The sequence below is a fragment of the Porites lutea genome, chromosome 12, assembly GCF_958299795.1.
Source record: "Porites lutea chromosome 12, jaPorLute2.1, whole genome shotgun sequence".
NCBI classification, from domain to species: domain Eukaryota; kingdom Metazoa; phylum Cnidaria; class Anthozoa; order Scleractinia; family Poritidae; genus Porites; species Porites lutea.
In genome coordinates this window covers 14,887,453-14,909,090 of record NC_133212.1, presented here as the reverse complement: position 1 = coordinate 14,909,090, position 21,638 = coordinate 14,887,453, and the positions used below count along the sequence as shown (strand labels likewise).

Sequence of the window (21,638 nt, the reverse complement as noted above, 5' to 3'; positions counted from 1 at the left end):
AACATAACGAACATGGCTTCTGCTACACCTTCCTATGCATCCACCAAGGAAACAACAAATTTTGCTCATCTCTGTCGTCTTCTTGTGGATGTGGGGTCCCAGGCTTTGAGAAACAAGTTTGACAGCATCCACCCACCAGCAGGACTACATGGAGTTTTGACAAAGCCTCCAGCACATCCTACACTGCAGATGCTTAGAAAAAAGAGAATTCTCAATCCTACCCAATGGGCCAAGCTGTATCCCCCTACATCATCGGTATCTTCAAATGATTTTGATGTCACTCTTTTGATGTTGCTGTTAAGGAACATATGTGGCTTGACTCCTCCAGCCACTGGTTGGGATAGTCTCCCACCTGCTACAGATACAAGTGCTGAGGCTAACATAGCAAGAGTGAAGTATTACAGAAACCATGTGTATGGGCATGCCAGCCAGGCTTCTGTGGATGATCCCACATTTCATTCCTATTGGCAGGATATAAGTAAAGCACTGGTAGGGCTGGGTGCAGATGCAGCTGCTATCACCAAGCTGAAGACTGAGAGCATGGATCCTGTAATTGAGAAACATTACCAAGAATTACTGAGAGAGTGGAAGAAGGATGAGGATAACATCAAGGACCAACTTGATAAGATTGAAGGTACGTGCGAAAAACACGCGGTGGAAATCCCAGGGGAGGTTTTCTAGGAATCTTTGGGTAGGATTATGCCGCTGGGACCCTGCTACCATTAGTCTATACCAGACCTACAGCAGTTCAGCTTGTTTTGCTACCCTATATACACTAGACTAAACTCCCAAAAGCTCTACTTATCCTAGAATGCCTATTTTCCAGAGATTACTGAGGTCAATGCTCTCTTTGCTGTTAATTGAGTTTTGGGTAAATTTAGATTTTAACTTTTTGGATTGCCAGTTTCTGGTGTTCATATTCCTGGAAAATGACCCAAACTCTCTGATTTCTGTATCTTATCCCAAACTAAATATCTTGACATACCCTTCACAGTGGCAGATGCCTATAATTTTTTATATCCTACCGGTATATATGGCAGTATCCCCTCCCCTCGCTAACTGCGAGCAAGCTCTCCAGGATGCTGTGGCAGTCGGGCCGTTTCATACCACCGCCAATGCTCCGTGGAGAACTTGTACACCGGCTACCCCCCTCCTGGAAAATACCTACTTAATATTGTGTAGTTCCAGAAAATGTACATACGACCTTCCCACGGAGGGCACTTTTGCTTTAGACCCCCCACCCCCCTGGAATTTTCATCCCAGGGGGTATGTGTTAGACCCCCCTGCACCCCCTGGAATTTCCGTAATTTTTGAACTTGGTTGGGTACCCTCTGGAAAGAATATTTGTGTCAAAATTTTGTTGCACTATATTATCATGCGAAAGGTAATTTTTTCTGCGATAAAATAAGAAAAAAATCTTTCTTCTCATGTTAATACGTATACGGTGTCTAATAATCTCAAGGCCGTTCTTAGCGAATATTGTGTAGTTCCAGAAAATATCCATACGCCCTTCCCACGGAGGGCACTTTTGCTTTAGACCCAGAACCCCCCTGGAATTTCCATCCCAGGGGGTACGTGTCAGACCCCCCTGCACCCCCTGGAATTTCCGTAATTTTTGAACTTAGTTGGATACCCTCTGGAAAGAATATTTGTGTCAAAAATGTTGTTGCACTATATTATCATGCGAAAGATAATTTTTTCTGCGATAAAATGAGAAAAAATCTTTTTTTCATGTTAATGAGTATACGGTGTCTAATAATCTCAAGCCCGTTCTTAGCGAATAATTAAACATAGAGGCAATAACTTACACTACTGACTACACGAATTATGTTATCTGCTAAAGAACCAGTAAGGTTCAAACTAAACACCACGTGAACTTTCATTACTTACAACCTTGAGACATTAAAGGTGGCGGCGATTTTCACCGGTCGTCTTAAGGGAGGTAACAAAGGCCCCCTTTGAAATCCAAGTGATTTTAACCCTCGGACGTACAAGGGGTTGGAGGGTTCAATCCACCCCAACCCCCCCACCCCCCGCCCCTCTTGTACCACGGTGGGGGTATGAATTTGCGTGTACGTCCGAGGGTTAACGGTGATTGTGATAACTATATGCAGCTAAAAAAGTGCTGGTCTTGAAACTCGCCCAAGTTCCTTCACAAAAAATGATCATTTGGAGCCGAATTTCTAGTCTCTTTATTGTCTTTTTGCGATGAAAAGAAAACAGTGACTCCCCCATGTTTGTTGTTTTTTTCCTCGTTATGGCTACTAAAAAAAATATGTACAGTAGGAGTTGTATTATTTAGATACAAAAGACGTGAAACCTCGCATTTGGAGCCACAGAGAAGTATGAGATAATGATAAAACTGTCCATTTTTCTAACATTTTTGCAAGATCAGGTAATTTGAAGTCACTTTACTGAAAATTATAGCCCAGTCAAACAAACAGGCTTTAGGTTTTGGTACGATTCATAGGGCCGATTATCAAGTTAAACGAAGTTTAAGGTAACCCGTGTTGAACGCCGAGCCGCAGTTTAGACTTTGAGCTACACTGAACAACTGTTAAACTATATGTTTAAAATACATTATTAAAACGGGACTGAGCCGTGTTTTTTCCAGTCAATGGCTAAACAATGTCTAAAGGAATTGCATTGTCTGTGGGTTACTTGTATGTTCATTTCCCTGTTGGAAGTTGTGACTCTCTAAAACCAGTCGACAACTAATTTTAGCAAAGATGGCGGAATTAGGAAGAGAATTTCCTGAAGTAAAAAAAGAAGGATACGATAATAAAACGTTGCCAAAAAATCAACTTTCAAAATCCAAACGGAATCAAACGGGAAATGATCCAGATCCTGCAAGGATGCTGGAGGCGGCTGAAACTCAAATCCAAGAAAGAACACGATTTGCAACGTCATGCAGTAAGAGAAACTAGTCCAGGAAAAGCTCTTTCTGATGTTGAAGTTATCCGCAGGAAAGAAGCAAAAATCACAAAAAAGGAGGATAATCAGGAATACAGTAATTTTGTTTATTTCACGATACTATCCCATAAAACTCTGTCTTGGTATCAGCCAATTTCTCAGGGAATTACAGAAAACATGTTCTTTTCGTTTCGCGATTGCCCTTGAAACCTTGTGAATGACTGTGCATGTAGCAAATACAGAAACACCAAATAAATCGCCAATGAGCTGCTCGAAAGTTCCTGTTGTGTAAAATCATGATCTTAAATCAATTAGAATTTGCCGCGTCGAAGTTAACTGCAGACCTCTCCTTGTATATAATGTTGAAAGACCTTTATCCATAAAGGCGAAAACGCAATTCAAAATCTTCTTCATCGTATTCCTCTAAAGGGCAAAATCTGTCCTTAAGGTGCGGAATGTGTTGAATATGTATATTACGTCGATTGGGGTGGTCTCGTTTTCTCTTAACTCTCTGTTGCGCAGTAGTCCATTTATTTCAGGTCATTTCAAAATGGATGACCATAAAAGACCGTTAAACAAGGTTTAAACCTACCTGTGAGCAGGTTTAACTTTCTGTTGTTCCTTAGTCGGTGTTTAGACACGGGTTAAACAAGGTTATGGAAGAACAGCGTGTAAATAATCGGTATTCATGGTTTAAATTAACAAGGGTTAGACGATGCCTTTCATAAACGCTGTCTAAACTTGGTTTAAATAATCGGCCCTATAGAGTTTGCTACATGATAAGAACTTTTAATGGTTGATAAAGTTTTTGTGTACAACCAAGAAAAAACACTTTTAATTACGGGCACTCAGGGTGATAACAAGCACGGCGGCCGCTTCTATTTATTGCAGATTTTCGATGTCCTCAGTATGGCTGTTAATATTGCCAAGTTTGAAAAAATCTGGATATAGTGCTGACATCCTTTTCTAGACAAAACACTGGAATCAGTACTGCTCCTACTTTGTCTCTGTTTTAAACCATTGCTTTAGAAATAAGGAGAAGCGTAATGTAAAGTTATTTATTATCGTGCACAAGCCTTGGATTTGTTTTTGTAAAACGCGATCAAGAGAGTGTATGATAGCACATGCTCTAATAAAACAAACTGGTTGCAAATGTTTCCAGTATTATCACCGAGCAGAACCTGGACTCACGTCAGTTCATAAAAAGCGGGCTCGGTAACGGCCACGGCTTTAGTACCCTGCAAGCAGCGGGTTCTTTCTTTGAAAATGCTAAAGGCTTTGCCGGAAAGAAACCTTTGCTCGCAGTGTACGGCTTTTGTGTTTTGAAATACTTTGTGTTAACGTTCTGCTGACATAACAAAGCAGGTGCTAGCTGTCTACTAGTTTTGGAGTGATCATATAAAGCGGAAGCTCTCTTAACGGACCTTCTCGTAAGCGGACAGCTCTACTTACCGCGGTCATCACAAAATTGCCTCGTTGCAATTCCCATACATTTTCTGAAGTTTTAAGCCCCGTGAAAACGGACGCAACATTGTTGAATGTTACCTGTTGCGTCAGTTTGCACCCCCCTTTTTTATGTTGGTGGGAGTTGCTGGGCAAAGTTTGAAACCGGTCAAACTTTTAGCCACGTGCAAACGGACGCAACAACTCCCAACATTGCTGGGAGTTGTTCGCCAACAATCTTGCGTCCGTTGGGACGGGGCTTTACATTCCCGTAAGCTGACATTGCCCTCAGATGGCCGCGAACATTTATATCAGTTTCGGAGTTTGTTTTTTATATACACGTCCGGTTACATTTCAAAGCACCACTTGAGTTTTATGCTTGTGTTTGAATTACAACGTCGTCAGTAAAACAGTGCCAAATACTAACAAACACTTTTTTTTTTTGCATTACAAGCATTTATTTGTAGCTGGGTTTTCTTCCATCCCTAGTGAGAGGTTCGACTGTAGGGTGTGGTAGCTGTTAGCTGGATCCGTTCATTCCAGTCGCCATTGACAATTTGCCTTAAATCCATCTTTCCCTTCGTAACGTACTTTAATATTTAACCCGGGGGGGGGGGAGCTACTTCCCATATATTCTCTTAAATGAAATCCAAACGATGTTCCCACAACTTGCAAAGCAATCAGCAAGGGTCTTGCCAGCGGACTTGTGTACTGATCATGCGCATTACGTCAAAAATTATAGATCAACGGTTTTGTGAAGGAACAAAAACATGGCAGTCCCGCGGGACTGTTTCTCACAAATATATTTTGGTAATTCGCAAATTTATTGATTTTATGTCGCTTTTCATACATAGTATGTGCTTTTCTTTTTCTGTTAAACAGTTTCCCTCTTCAGAATTTGGAATGTGCAACATATAATAACTGCGTATAGCTGATAAGAACCGCCGAAGAGTTGAGCTATCGAGCAGTGTTTTGCTGCAAACCTTAGGAAAATTAAGGTCGCTTCACGGTAGAGAGCTTTCAGTAGTAGTTGTGATTTGTTTATTAGGATCGTTTTGAATTTTAACTTTGAATTCAAAGTGTTGACTGATCGTAATAAACAAAGTGCATGAAATGTTATGACTTACGAATTGTGAAGGTTTATTCAGGTATATATGATATGTACAGCTGTAAGCTCATATTTGTAAGGCTCTCTTGAATATACTTACTTACGATAAATTTGACACTTTCTCCAGTAATTTTTATCAGAATCATAACTTCTTTTATCTTCTGATGTCCTCGCCCGGCAAAAACAATGCAACCTATAAATGTCTATAAGTCGATCGAGCGCGTTGTTGTTGGTTAAGATCTCACACGGTTGCGTTTTGGTTTTCCCCGCAATTTCAATACCAAAAGACAAATACGATATGCAGGAAAAACAAAGATGCGTGATATTTTTTATATTTTTAATCATTTCCACTGGCGGTTCACTTCTCACTTCTATAAAATATTTACTGTGGAAAAAAACCGCAATTATCCGCTGACCACCACGCTGGGTGACCGCTTTGCAAGTTGTGAGAACATCGTTTCTCGGTCCCAGACCTCTTCCCCCCCCCCCCCCCCCCCATTTAACCTCTCAGGCGTTTTGCCTGAGTTCTCTTCGTTCGACAGTACGAGAAACAAGTTTTGAGAAGTTTAAGATTAAAATGATTTGTATTTCGGAATGAGTTTACGGTTACTTTTTTCTTGTCCCTCTCCACAGGGGCTACCCCTTTTAAATCTTCGCTGGACATTTTTCTGTCGCTTTATGCCTTAAACTTAGTTGCCAACGCTCGTATTTGCCCAAACAGACGTTCCACGTAAATTTTCTTCTCCAGACAGTACCAGGGACAAGTTTGAAGACATTAAAGTTGAAATGACCACCATTAGAGAAAGGCTAGATACCTTAACACCCGCAGGACAAGAGAACAATGAGGAAGGTAGATATAAGTTCTAGCAGCTAAATACTGTGTTAAAAGTAAACTGCAGTTCACGAATTAAGGAGAAAGGAAGACTAAACGTAAAAGGAGAAAGTTCTAACTGTGAAACCTCTTTATCATTTTTCACGAAGTAGTGAAACCATTTGTGAGTGACTCATTTGAAAATCCTGGAAAAATATCCACATTCTTCTTTACATTCTTTTATTTCTTTACATCTGCAATTAAACATTCTTGCTACGAAACAAATTTCAATGCTCGAAACGTATACCCGCTTTTTATGATGCTCGATTTTGGCAGCTTTTTACTTTTTCTTTCACTATTGCGAGCGTTCATGACTTTAAAATATAAACTACTTGTAGCTCTGTTGTTATAATATTGACTATAGCTATGAATATATACAGCATTATCACTTTGAGAGTGAGATCTAATGATATTTTTTCGTATTTGCAGGGGCTTTTGATCCAACTGAATATGTCGATGGAATTCGCCAACTGTACAAAATCCGTGAAGGATGGCTTGCACCCTTCCCCTGGTGTGAAGAGTTCCGATTCAACCTTGATAACATTTTTACTAGACTCAAAATAGTCAGCAGGAAAAAAGAAAGGGGAACAAAGACTTGTGAAACTGTTTCAATGGATGATATCTTCAAGCCCCACGAAGAATGCCCACAGCCTAGAACGGTGTTAATTGAAGGGGATCCAGGTATAGGGAAGACCACATACTGTAACAAACTTGCTTACGATTGGGCCACCATGGAACTCGAAAAAGGGGATGAAACGTCTTCAGGCGGTTCTTTTCCGAAGTTCAAAGTAGTGTTGTCCCTTAAATGTCGAGATATAAAGTCTGACGTTTCGGATGCCATTGAAGAGCAACATCTGTATGGTACTCCCAAAGAAAAAGAGGAGGAACTCTTTAAGTCCCTTTTATGGGACGCTATTGATGACCAGCTTCTACCGCGAGGTGTAACTAAACAAGAAAAGGAGGAGTTCTTCAAATTCGTACGTCATAATCAGCAAGACGTTTTACTGGTCCTTGACGGACTGGATGAGTTGCCAATTTGTTTGTTACCAGCGTTTAAAGAAATCATTCAGGGAAGAATGCTCCCAAAATGTCACATTGTAGTTACAGCACGACACGAGGTTGGGATGAAGGTGCGCGAATGCTGTGATACTTTGCTAGAAATAGAAGGATTTACCCAACTGGACGCGCGAGTTTTTATTGCCAAATACTTCAAAACGGAATCGCAATTGGCCCAGAAGCTTTTAGATAAAATTGATTTGGATGATAACCTCAGACAGTTGACAAAGAGTCCATTAAACACTGCACTTCTTTGTCTTCTTTGTGAAGACTTTGATGGTATTTTCCCACAAAGTGGTACACAACTGTATGTCGAAATAGTAGAGTGCGTTTTAAGAAGATACAGGAAGAAAAAAGGTTTACCAGACCCCAAATGTAAAGACCTCATTGACATATACAAAATTCAACTAAAGCAGCTTGGTAGGATCGCGTGGAAAGGTCTGCTTTACGGCAACTTCTTCTTTGAGAAGAGCGAGTTTGAGAATTGTGGAGACGGATTGCTAGAATACGGATTTTTGTCTGTTGAACGTGGTCGGAGTAAGCGGCGACCGTCTCTGTACTATTGCTTTTTACACAAAACATTTCAGGAACTGTTTGCGGCGTTTCATCTCTGTTGCGATGTTCTAAATAACGAACATATTCCAGAAAATTTAATTCCCGAGAACAAATATTTCGTTGAATTTAGACAGGTGCTTGAGTTTACTTGCGGCCTTCTAGCTTCGCAATCTGAAGAAATGGTCAAGGCATTGTTCGCCAGAATTGCTGATAATGTAAACTGTGACGAGGAATTTTTAATTGCGTTGAAATGCATTGACGAATGTAAAAACGAAAAGAATTCTACAATGCATATGTCACTAGCTTGTTCTCTTGGCTTGCTTCTTCAAGTAACTAAAATGAATTTGTCAGGTAAGAAACGTCATTTTAGTGACTGTACTACACTAGCAGAAGCAATCAAACGTAATTTAACAATAACGCATTTGAATTTTTCATGCAATTACTTTGGACTTGGTGACTGTACTGCACTGGCAGAAGCAATCAAACAAAATTCAACAATAAGACAGTTGGATTTGTCAAGAAATGGCCTTGGTTTGGTTGGCGGTAACATTGCACTGGTTGAGGCAGTGAAACACAATTCAACAATAACACAGTTAGATTTGTCAGGAAATAGCCTTGGTTTTGGTGGAGGTGGCATTGTACTGGCGGACGCAGTCAAACACAATTCAACAATAACACAGTTGAATTTGTCAGGCAATAGTCTTGGTGGTTGTGCACTGCCGGAAGCAATCAAACACAATTCAACAATAACGCATTTGAATTTGTCATGCAATTTCTTTGGACTTGGTGACTTAACTGCACTGGCGGAAGCAATCAAACACAATTCAACAATAAGACAATTGGATTTGTCGGAAAATGGCCTTGGTGATGATGGGCTTGGTGATGATGAGCTTGGTGATGATGACTTTGCTGAATTGGCAAAAGCGATCAAACACAATTCCACAATAATACAGTTGGATTTGTCAAAAAATCGCATAAGCGATGGTAACTTTACAGCACTGGCGGATGCAATCAAACACAATTCAACAATAAGGCAGTTAGGTTTGTCAGAAAATTGCCTTGGTGATTACGCAGGTGATAATGACTGTACTGAATTGGCAGAAGCGATCAAACACAACTCCTCAATAACACAGTTGGATTTGTCAAAAAACCACATAAGCGATGGTAACTTTACAGCACTGGCGGATGCAATCAAACACAATTCATCAATAAGGCAGTTAGATTTGTCAGAAAATTACCTTGGCTTTGATGATTGTACTCCACTGGCGGACGCAATCAAACACAATTCAACGATTACGCAGTTGAATTTGGCACGTAATAGCATTGGTTGTGGTGATAACCTTACTGAGCTGGCAGATGCGATCAGACACAATTCAACAATAACACAGTTGAATTTGTCAGAAAATTATGACCTTGGCGATTGCGACTGTTCTGCACTGGTGGAAGTAATCAAACACAATTCAACGATAACACATTTGAATTTGTCAAGCAATTCCCTTCCTGGTTGTTACTGTATTTCACTGGCAGAAGCAGTCAAACACAATGTAACAATAAGACAGTTGGATTTGTCATGGAATATCCCTTTCGATGATAACTGTACTGTTCTGGCGGAAGCAATTAAACACAATTCAACAATATATATATAACAGAGTTGATTTTGTAAAACATTTGCCATGGTGATGCGGTGACTGTTCTATACAGGCGGACGCAATCAAACACAAATGAACAATAACAGAGTAGAATTTGTCAGGTAGTCGCGTTGGTGATGGTGACCGTTCTGCACTGGGGTAAGGAATCAAACACACTTTAACAGTAGCCGCATTGGATTTTTCAGGCATTATAATGGCTATACTAAACTGGTTGAAGCAATTGAAGCTATTTAATAACACAGTCGAAGTTGTCACGTGATTGCTGAAGCAATTTTAAATACAAACAGCAAGACACCAGTTAGATTTGTCAGAAAAACACCTTGGCGATGGTGGCTGTACTGCAATGCATGAGGCAATTAAAGAGAGTTCATCGTAATAAATTCCCACTGGGAGCCCCCACCCCCAAAAGCTCCCGGGTTGGGATGAGTTGTGGGAAGAGGCGAGCCCGGAGGTAGCCTGCGTAGTAAGCGTTTCTGTGCGGTTTAGGAGAAAAGAACGAGGAACGCGAGTCAAAGACCGCGAGAAAAGTGGCGCAAGTAAAAGAGCGGAGAGGTTTAAGATTAAGGTTACTTTTCCACAAATCTTCGTGTTTATAGTCTCGGTCGGCCGAGCGTTGTAGCCCAGTAGTTGGCCTCCTTGGTAAGAGTGGGTCGGGAATAATACGCATTGCTCCCTACTCCACCCCTCGCCCTTTTTTTCGCCCCCAAAATCTGAGCGCCTGGAAAAGGCTATTCGACATACTTCAGTCGCGTTCTAAACGAACATTTTTGTTTTAGAGATACTAACGAGAACCATGCTTCTCCTGTCTAATGACATTTTGCACACATTCACCTTTACACTTTATATATGGGACGAGGGTACAAGGTAGTCCTTGAAGAAAAATGAAGAAAATGTGGACTGGAGTTCAAAGAAGTAAAATCAACAACTAGAACATGGTTATCCGCTATTAACGTCTACGCCACAATAAGTATCGTACTTATAAATTCTTATCAGGTGAACTGTTATTTTCCCTTAAAACAGTGAAATCAGCTGTGAAATGTACATTGTGTTAAGTTAGTGTCCGGCTATCTTTAGGAATTTTATATTAGTATGAATTATTAGATGTATAAATCTACCGGCCCTCTTATGCACAGTACTAGTGCCATACTGGTAATGCTGTACGCTATCAACTCCGTGATGGACAGTGAGTGAAGTGACTGAGTAGCCTGACGGTTGTTCGGTTGTAACCTGTTCAAACCACCACTAAATAAAACTGGCAGCCTGCCTAATTATTAAGTTTTGAACCACAAGGGATTTATATTTGTCCATTTTAGGGAAATTTGTACCAGGCCTTCGCTTCCTCGCATGCAATCTCGCTCTTTTTTTGTTTTATTTTGTTTTTTCACAAGGTTCCTGAATTTCTGTAACACATGCATGGCATATCAGTCATTTAAGCATAAATACTAAGTATTTGAATCTTTTGCTGCCGGGCATCAGCCGGCAGCAGACCATATTCTTGATCCATTTGAGATTTTTGGTTCGATGGTTCCATGGTTCTATGCTTCCATGGTTCGATGGTCAATCTGTGACTGCAGCGCTTTGCAGTCAGCGGTTTGCTTAAGCAAGTGCTTAGCTGCCGCGCCTGGTTTTCTCTTATGGGCAACTCGCCATTTTGCTTTGCTCTCATGTAAGATCTGTGCAGAAATTGTAGTTTATCGGATGTTTGCTGTCTTTTTAAACGGCCTAAACGGTAAGAACAGTTCAAGAAGTATTGTACGGAACATTTTTTCTAGGTTTCAAGATTAGTTATAGCGAGTATTCTTTTGTCACACAGATTGTTATCTCAGGAATCAGGATTGTAAGTTACATGAGTGAACGGCATGTGCTGTACATCTACCTGACCTGTGAATGAACAAGTTTTGGCCTTTACGTTATTTGTTCGCAACTAATCTCATCCTGTGTACGATGATTGTTCAATGAAGAAACAGCCTATCAGCACTGCTGTTGTTTTAGAATTCGTGAATTATTAAAATGAATTACAAAATGGTATTGAGACCTTAGCGAGTTATATGAATGTAAGCATATTTGTCATCGTGATTGGTTCATTTTTTTATATTACGCTCTGAGTGTTTCATAATGCCAACAAGTTTAAGTTATTGACTTTAATAAAAAAGAATTCATATGTTCAACTGTTGTACAAACCGTCTTTGTCCTTTTCGCATCGCAACTAACGGCAGCACTTCCCTTCTCAATGAGAACTTCTAGTTATATTCTTTGCCTTAGCATCTTGATACGCAGACATAAAAGCAATAAGACCCTCTCAGTTGGCTGAACAAGATTGTCCGCGTAGGCTGGTGTATCAAATGAGCACCGCACAGGACTCTCAAAAACGAAATGGTACACGCGGTGGCGCCAAAAAATCGATATTAATATGAATTTGGATCCACACGGAGGGTCCAAAGGCCGTTTTTAAAAAATGTGATCCTAGACCCTTCAGATGTTCAGACGTATGTATTTTTACATCATTAAAATAGAAGAAAGCAAGCGTCTGTAAGAACAGGGTAATAACCCGCTAACAAGACGTGAGACGAGAGAAGACGTGAAACAGTGTAGGGGTCTCGACCTGGAGAAATGTTCATGCTGGGGAAACCATCGACAAGTTCGGATTCAGACTTCGCGTCAGTTCTAACCTCTACTGATTGTTCGAGTCCAGAGGTATTTGTCCACGTTGCGCTTTCAACAGAAACTTCTGTCGGTGAATTCACCATGGTACCAAACAATTGGAATGAGTGCTCTCAGTAATATGACTAGGGGCAAGGGGTTGGCGATCACGATTTTGACTTGCAATTTAACTTCGACTCCACAAGGTTTAGATATTGCAAAGGATGCGCTTATCACTTTCTGTTTCACGCGTGTATATTGTGATATTCAAATATCAAATGCGCAAGTGCATTAGCTGACTGTGTACCTTTAAGCCGTAGTGCAACAGTGATTAATATCAGGATATTACTTAAAGTCACTTCCTTTTTTTCTCCATCACTTCATTATGTTTGGATTTTCACTTCCCGCATATTTCTAAATAAAAAAAAATGAGTGGACTACCGAGTTTATCATTGTCTGAACTTGAAATTACGATTACGACAATACCTGTAGACCCAAACACAAATCACAAATATTATAAAGGGGAAGTGATAAAGATATTAGAAATGATTTTACGATTTTATACGTACGTGATCCCATCCTTTTAAATAGATGGTACACGATCTTCGCAATCTCCAAACCAGTTATACGCCTGTTCTTGTGACTAATATTCCTTTCTTGGTCCTCTATGCGAAGAACGAGGTGGCCGCCAAAATCGTCCGAGTTTATATGCCGATGTTGTGGGTAATCCCCGGGTGGACTCCCATATAAAAGGGAAGGGGATGCTCGTCGGAAAATTAAAATTAAACCCCAGAGGGAGGCCAGTGTGGGTGTGACTCAAGCTTAAACTGAACCTAAAGGAGATTTCTGTGAGGTCAATGTCACGGCCTTTTTTGCAAATTTCTTTATGCACAGCCCTAAGCGATACCTGGATGAGCATATTTAGTCACTTTCCGTCCCAAACACCCTAAGTGATACCAAAATCTGCAAACGACCAGCACCCGCGTCACTTTTGTGTGGGAGTTCCCCCGGGGAAGCAAATCACCATCTGTTCCACTTGATTTTTCGTAAGGTCAATGATTACCGTCTCTTGAGAGTATTGGCTCTGCTCTACTCAGTTCAGACTTCGATGGATGACAGGTTTCATTGTGAGAAGTAATGGTGTCCAGCTGACATTCGTGTACTTTTATCAGTTGGGAGAAACCGCGTCAACTTCCACACTTTATTTTCTTACTTTCACTGAAGTTGCATTATTCGAAATTAGTATAGGTAATAGCATGATTTGTAGTGATATTTGGCATAAATACCACGAGTGATATTTCGAAATTGTTATACGTAATTTCACGAGCCGTTAGGCGAGTGAAATTTGAGACAATTTTGAAATATCGCGAGTGGTATTTATGCCAAATATCACGTACAAATCATGCTATTATTTGTTTATACTACTACCCGCAAAAGGTTTGTAATTTTCACATGTAGGTATTTCAAATTAAGCTGAAATACCACTGCTCTCAGCCAATCAGATTGCAGAAATTTCTCATGTAGTAGTATAAATGTTGAAACTTTATTATTTGCGTGTCCAACTTCTTTATTAATTGTCTGTGATACAAATGTAGCCTTGGACTCCGGACTGTCTTTAGGAGCGTGAAATCTAAAGCTGACCACTCCCGATTGGAAGAAACAGTCAGTAAAAGGAAGAAACCTTCTAATTGAAATTTCATTAAGCAAGGTCTTCAAATTTCAGAAATTTGCTCGAAAATGTGGGCTCCTGATCAGTGGAAGGTAAATAAAGGAAAAATAGTAACTCGCCGTTCGCAGTCCAGTACTATCGCCCCATGTCAAGGAATACAAGACAGTCTTGGATTCTGGATCCCATTCCGTGGATTTTGGATTCCGGGTGCTGGATTCCAGTCTTCTTCAGTGGAACGTGGATTCTGGATTCCATTTCTTAGTGGGATTTCGGAGTACTTAAGCCCTATTCTGGATTCCAAAGTCTTGGTTTCCGGATACCACGACCTAAATTTTCCCGGATTTTGGATTCTACAAGCAAGAATTTCCCAGATTCTAGAATCCGGATACCGTTACATAGGGGAAGTACTAGTCAAACATTTTCGGACCTGTTCACGCATATTTAACCAAGCAGTGGGAAATTTACTTTTCTTCTAACGTTCGATTTTAAAATGTGATGGATCGGAGTAACTTCTGGTCAATGCAGCTTTTTCAGACCTGACCACATTTTAAGAAGAGGTTTGGTTCTGAAACGATATCTTTCCGTCTTCATATAATGGACTTAACACGAATGTTCTGTAATGGGTTGTTATTCTACACAAAGTGAATTAGCTAGCAAGACACGACAGTCGAGCACATGTTCAACAACTCACTATATTCTCTACAACCCCGGCATGCTTCGCGCGTCATGCCACACGTGACGTAAACATCTCAATTTCATCCGATTACTTCGAGTCGTTATTACTCCCTCAGTAACTCAGTTACTGAGGGAGTAATAACGACTGGAAGTAATCGGATGAAATTCAGGCTAGAATGTTCGGGGCAATGGGACATTAAATGAAACTTGGAAAGGTATCTGTTACTTGCTGAACTAATTTTTGCACAATATATATCATTGGCAAAGGGAAAAAGAGAATTTTAATATAGTTTTGGTGGGAAAATGAAGCATACCGTAAAATTCCGAAAATAAGCCCCTCCATGTATAAGCCCCTCCAAATATAAGCCCCCCAAAATTGTAATGCAAAAAACCCTGCGTTAAATCGCCCCTCCGAATATAAGCCCCCCGGGGGGCTTGTACTTGGAATTTGCCCTCGAATACAAAGTAAAACACAGCAAAAATGGTAAATTTCCTTTCCACTACAATCTAGCCCAACCAATTTTATAACGCAGATTTCCCTCCGTGCATAAGCCCCTCTGAACATAGGCCCCTCCAAAAATAAAACCCTCAAAAAGGGCCTTTGGAAAATATAAGCCCCGGGGCTTATTTTCGGAATTTTACGGTATCTTACTTAAAAGTGGCAAGTGTTTGAGTAACTGAGGATTTTGCTGTGACAGCGGCCAATAATGTCACGCAACGCAAATTGAACATTTGACTAAATTTGAGTTGAAACATTCAATTCTTTATCGCGATGTGCCACAAGTTTTAACAAGTTTTCAAATCTTTAACTAAAACGTGTTTTTACATCTGACTTAGGTGCCACATTGGAGAATTTTCTGATGATTTTGAGGCATTTATTCGTGCATTTTGCTTTCTTAATTGGATTATGTATCGGTCAAATCGAAGCTTCAACATGCCCCCCCCCCCCGGCATACCCCGGGCATTTGACACTTTTGCCGTCCCGGGGAGGAGGGAATTTGAACTGCACCCTCGATTTCATGTAAAATCTTTGGCGTGGCGAGCTATCATGAGGGACGCGGTGTTAGAGGATTTTCGTGGAAAAGATTGTGCCTTTGTGGCCAATTGGTTGCGAGAAAAGGGCTTAAACAAGCTTTGTGCCGTATTTGAAGTATTTAAATTTTAAATTTTTTAATATTGGATTCAGGCTTTGAATTAATGTATGAATGTACTTTATTGTTGTGTTTACAATGAAATACAATACCTATATCGGCGATTCAATACAACAACATAAAATAAAATAAAATAAAAAGCTCAGGTCAACTTCTTTGACCTACTGAAAGTGTGTTAATTAATAAGGTGAACGATGATGCATGTCAGTGAAATGGTCATGATGTAGTAATCTCAATAGGTGGGATCTTTTTTTATAGAACGCTTGTATGTTGCATGACGAAGAAAAGCTGACCATTCAGTGACCTATTAGCGGCGATTTCCGCCGCTTTGCACGAGACTTTTGTTCGTAGTAAAGCGCTAACAGTTTTTCTCAGTTTTTGTTATATTTATAAATATTTTGTTCGACAACTGAAGGTGTTTCCGCCGTCCTTCTGTCATTTTTGTGCCTGCGAAATGTCCCCGGGGTGGGGGCATTTGATCACCTGAATGGACCCTAGTGTGGGGCATTTGAACTGCATTTTGGCCCGGGTAGGGGGGAATTTGAACAATAATTTTCAAAAAAGTCAAATGCCCGGGGGTTTGCCCGGGGGGGGGGTTATGTTGAAGCTTCGATTTGACCGATACATAAAGACGAGACGGTAAGAAATTGATTGTTTGAATATCATCGAGTATAAAATCTTTCAAATGATCACTAATAAGCTGATTAAAAGAACGCAACGTTTGTGCTGACCTGCTCCGATTGTGCACTAAACGTCACTTTTCAGGTGAACAGGAACGCGAGCTGGAAACATTGTCAAGATTGATAATAGACCTACCGTCAATGATGATTTCTCTTCTTCTCTGACTTCCTTTTTTCCATTGTTCAAAATCAAATGAAGAAGAAGATTTTAGAAAAGCGATCCAATTCTACGAAAATACGGTGGGCGTAAACTGTACGTAGACACGACACATCGAACTAAAAAGGGAACCAAAGGTCAAACATCTCAAGTGATTGATATGCAACTTTGCAGGCTGTCAATTACGTGGTATAGGATTCATGGGCTGTAGGAAAAGAACGCTGACTTGAGAAGTTTTATTTCGGGGTTTGACGCTGTGTATTTCACTGGTTTCGCGCGGATTCCAATGTTTACGATGGGCAGAAAAGTTGAAATTGTTTCTTTCGTCACCGGTTTTTAGCGGAGCTCCCGCGCGCGAAGCGCGCGCGCAGCGGAGCACCATGGGTAAGAAAATTTGGTAAACTATCCATCCCAGAAAATTTGGTTATGACGTAGCGTACGCCCGTCCGTACACACACTTCATGTAAGCCGATGTCAAATGTCACAATAGATCTTCACAACTTGACTAGCCTCTTAGTTATGTAAGCCATCCGTATGAGTACGATTAGATCGACAGCTGTCAAAAGCAGACATCCGCTGACAATTATCACATGACCGTCTCGCGGACTCAGATAAAAGACCAGTCGTTTTGCCCCTATATATAAGCTGATATAATATGTCACACTTACCGATTCAACATAAAAACGAAACTACGCCGGGCAAGGCTGTCAGTTGGCTGACAGTCGTTTAAAGTTACATTGGCAGGCCAAATTAAGGTCAATTGACAGCTGTCAAAATGGGATATGTGTAGACCGCTATCAGAAAACTAATAACGAGGGCTCAGGTTCGGTCAGGTACACGATCTGGCATTTTCCAATACATGCCGGACGGAAATGTCCTACTCACACGCGTAGTCTGTTAATTCGAATATTCGCCATTCTAATGAAGGTTAATTGACAGCTGTCAAACTAGAGTATACGCTGACCATCATCACCTGAGTGGATCGCGGGCTCATTTTTCTATCTATTGAGGTCACGTAGTGTTTAAAGTTTTGTGCTGATATTTTGTTTGATCACGGGCTCAATTCGAAGCCCCATAGCTTTATAGAAAATCTATCCATCCTAGAAAATTCGGCAATCACGTGACCGTACACCGACCACCCGACCTTCCGTTCGTCCGCACCACAGGCATACTAATGTTTAATCTCACACTTTCTAGCTAGTTTGGGAGCCTGCAACCTGATATTGTACATCCATGTTTTGATTAATTGACAGCTGTCAAAACAGTGTTTCTGCTGACCAGTATCGCCTGACCGTATCGCGGGCTCAGGTATCGACCCTCTGAGTTCGAGTAATATTTTGAAGGTATTCGCTGACAACTTGCTACTTTTCAAATGATCGCAGGCTCAAGTTCAATTTTTTTAAAATGCATATGAAATAAGTCGTGTTTCATGAGCTGCACTTTTAAAATGTTGATTTCGAACTGATCTCGGACACGAAAATTCAACCGGCTTTTACATTTACAAGCAGGGAAGGCAATCGCTTTTGACTTTTCTCACTGTCACGCGTTGATCACGCTCTACGTCCAATTTTTATGTTCTGATTGGTCAAAATTTGACAGGTGAGTTTATGCGGAAAATTTTTGCAGCGTCTGGAAACTTGCTTACTGATAGCTGGAGCTGACAGAGTTTTGTGTCATCTTGTGATGTTTTAAACTGTCTTTTTCTACTTGGTGTACAAAATGAAATACAGCTGCTATCAAGATTGTTCTGTAATTCGTGGCTGGTTTGTTTATTGCGCTTTTTGTTGACAAATGCACTGCTTGTCAAAGTCATTGGAAATCCGATTTCGGATGGCATCGTTTTCAAAAATGAGCTTACTCACTTGCCCTTGCTTGAGGCGTAAGAAGGTTGAAAAGTCTCAAGCGATTCTGGAACACTTGATGACCTTCAGAAGTAGCATCCCGACTGGTAAGCTTGAGCCATTATTGTTTTTGATGTTTTTTTTTTTCGGTTTCCTGAAGTCGAGCGTATGGTTTATGCGGCTTAAGTTAAAACACGAGCAATGATCTAACCTACAATAGTATCAGGTTTAAAAAGCCTTTAGACATTTTTTGACCCTCAAATTCAAAGAAAAGGTTCCGAAGATTATTTAGTTATGATTTTGGCTGTAGACAGATAGCTCTGAGCGATTTTCTTTCCTCGAGTTCATCTTGAAAAAGAGCGAACACCGGGAAGCCGGCTTAAAACATAAATAAGCTTATGCTTGCCTGACTCATGATTTTCTGAGACACTTTACTCTCAATACTTCTCTTCGTGAATGAAAATTATTGTCTCTGTACATGTTTCACCGAATTAAACTTATTTTATTGATTGTTAGTAGTCCCTCTCGCAATTTTCATCGCTACACCGGTTGTTTCCAGTCGAACATAAACATCGCATGTAGGAATACTCAAAACGCCGCGCGTAAATATCACTCGCTTTTAAAGATTACACATGACAAAACCATAAACAGTTTTATAAATAAAGGGAAATAAAACCTAAACATAACAAATTCTCTATCATGTTAAAGCGTAAATGGTAACTCTATTAATCGCACTGCAAATTTGGTGCCTGTCAAAAGTGAGAACCCGTCCGGCTGGCCGAAAAGTGATTTTGGGAATTTTTTTATCGTTTTCATTAAAAGCCCATAATTATTACCCCGCATATCACATAGGACCAGATTTTTCTAACAGAAAACGTTTTATAATTCAATGCTATAATTTTTTGTGCAAAGGAAGGGCGTGCTTTGATCGTCGTGGATATTGAATGAGTGCAAATTCTCTTGCAAAATTGTGAAAAACTGCAGAATTATAGGTTTAAATAGGGGAGAAAAGAACAAATTCTGTCCGGGGTCTGTGTACAGTTTACCTGAGACGTGATGAGAAAAAGTATGTTTAAAAGGCTGGTTTACACACCACCAGATTCGTCGCCAAGATTTACTAGTAAACTAAACTTGTCGAACACAAAAAATCCGGCCTGATTTTTATTTTGACCTCTCTTTTAGACAGAGGAATGCAACGTGTAAATTGGCTGCCACCAAGGACTATCGTGGCGCATGTGTCGCTTAAAATTATATTTCGGGGTTGTCCAATTATCCATAGTCTCTAACGGAGCAATGTTGGAGAGACTGGTGAATGCCACATTATGATGCTACAGCTATTGCAAATACAATACACGAATAGGTCTATTTGTTTTCCAGGCCTAACCTACTGTGATCGAACATGATTGCTATTTTTGGGTGTACAAATAAGACTATTTAGGGAAAGTTCATTTAATATGACAAGGGGGGGGGATGAAGATATTGAGGGGGGCTCCGAAAATTTTTAGACACCCGAAGGGGGGGCTCTGAAAAAATTGTTGCGCTAGGAGGGGGGGGGGCTCCGAAAATTTGTATACTTCAAAACCAACACATGACATCATCATACAGATCGGATGGTTTTCAACTCAACAATTTAATGACCTGTGCAACTCAGCTATATCACGTGGTTTACAGATATAACAAATGTAGTCTCAGTAATTATTACACTCTTGTTCATCCCAAAAATGCTTTAGAAAATTGTATCACAACTGTATCTCAAGTTTGTCATAGTATAAACCATTGAAGACAATAACGGCAAATATATTTAATACAGTCTAGCGATCTTTTTTCAGGGGAGCAAAGGAATTGAAGGAGGAGGGGGGGGGGGGGGGGCTCTGAAATTTTTTCGACTACCAAGGAGGGGGCTCCTAAAAAATTGAACCGCTAGCGAGGGGGGCTGCTAAAATTTCAAGCTTCGAGTTTCAATATCTTCATCCCCCCCCCCTTGTCATATTAAATGAACTTTCCCTTAATAACTCGATGTAAAATTTGTTTCAATCTTGGACGGTCAAATTCTGATTTTTCTCTAAAATCACTTAGCCTTTGCCTCAAAAGTCAAATGAATGTGCCCTGATCTGTGGATTTCAAGTTTTAATATTGTTTGATTTCAATTATGAATTTATTAACGGGAGCTTCGCTTTTAGCCCTGGCTAAATCTATATATTATGGGATCATTGAGGAGCTATGAGTTATTCATTTTTCCGAGGCTAGATGGTGTTATTCATAATTCCCGATTTTCTAGCTCCAAATATTCATTATTCATTTTCTTTTAAACCCCATTATTCATTATTCATTATTCAGCTTCCACCCCCGATTTTTCATATGTTACTTGCTACGATACATTTTATAGTATTCGTTCACTGGCATTAAAACGTAAACTGGAAAAGTATAGTTTTCAAGGAGGTTATTGTGACAGTAAAAAGGACCATTTGGAGACTGGCATGGTTTGTCGCAGTCGATTTTATAAATACACGCCGTAACGTCATGAATGACTTTGACCAGCTCCATTACAGAGGTCTCGCCTCGACCAGGTGGCGCTGCCTCGTTCGAGTGCTGGCGCGCTATTTTTAGTACTTCATGTTACCCCCACATAGTGCCCATAATGAACCAATGACTGGTCAAACGGTTTGTTTTACACTTATATATTTTTCATTTATATCTAATCATCAACAAAAATACAGAAAAGGGCATGTATTTAGTAATCCAAGAACGTTTCTCATCAAACATCTGATATGTTACAATTTTTTGCGAATATCCCTTATCCCTGAAACTACTTCTCAATATCCTGTACCCCAATAACTTTTTCCTCAAATATCCCGTATCCCGGTAATTCTTTCCGCGAATATCCCGTATCCCGAAAACCCCTAATGGGGCCTCAATAAAGAAATATCATTTTAATGGTTCATTTGAAAATGAACTAAAAGAGAAATTACTTGCACGTTATACAGTAGTATTCTTTCCGATTCAAAGCAATATTTTTGTTCTTTAATAAAAGAAACCAGGTTAGTTATTCTTGTAATAGTGTCAATATAATAGTGCCGATCTTTAAGCGAAGGATATTCACGCGCAAAGTTATTTATAGATTGTGTCAGTTGACCGTGTGAACTTTTCAAAAATGCTCACGCATGCGCACTCCGAGATTGTCTAGGCGTCTCCCGGCCGTTCGTCTCGGATACGTCACCCGGAAATGCATT

At 40.2% G+C, this 21,638-nt stretch overlaps 1 protein-coding gene across 1 annotated transcript; it reads left to right on the top strand.

The window, feature by feature from the left end:
• LOC140953754 (uncharacterized) lies at window positions 1-9,592 on the top strand. Its single transcript, XM_073403147.1, has 4 exons — window positions 1-634; window positions 6,213-6,314; window positions 6,765-8,297; window positions 8,514-9,592. Exons 1-4 carry the CDS (start codon window positions 13-15, stop codon window positions 9,590-9,592), a joined length of 3,336 nt encoding a protein of 1,111 aa, XP_073259248.1. The 5' UTR covers window positions 1-12.
• The last annotated feature ends 12,046 nt before the right edge of the window (window positions 9,593-21,638 follow it).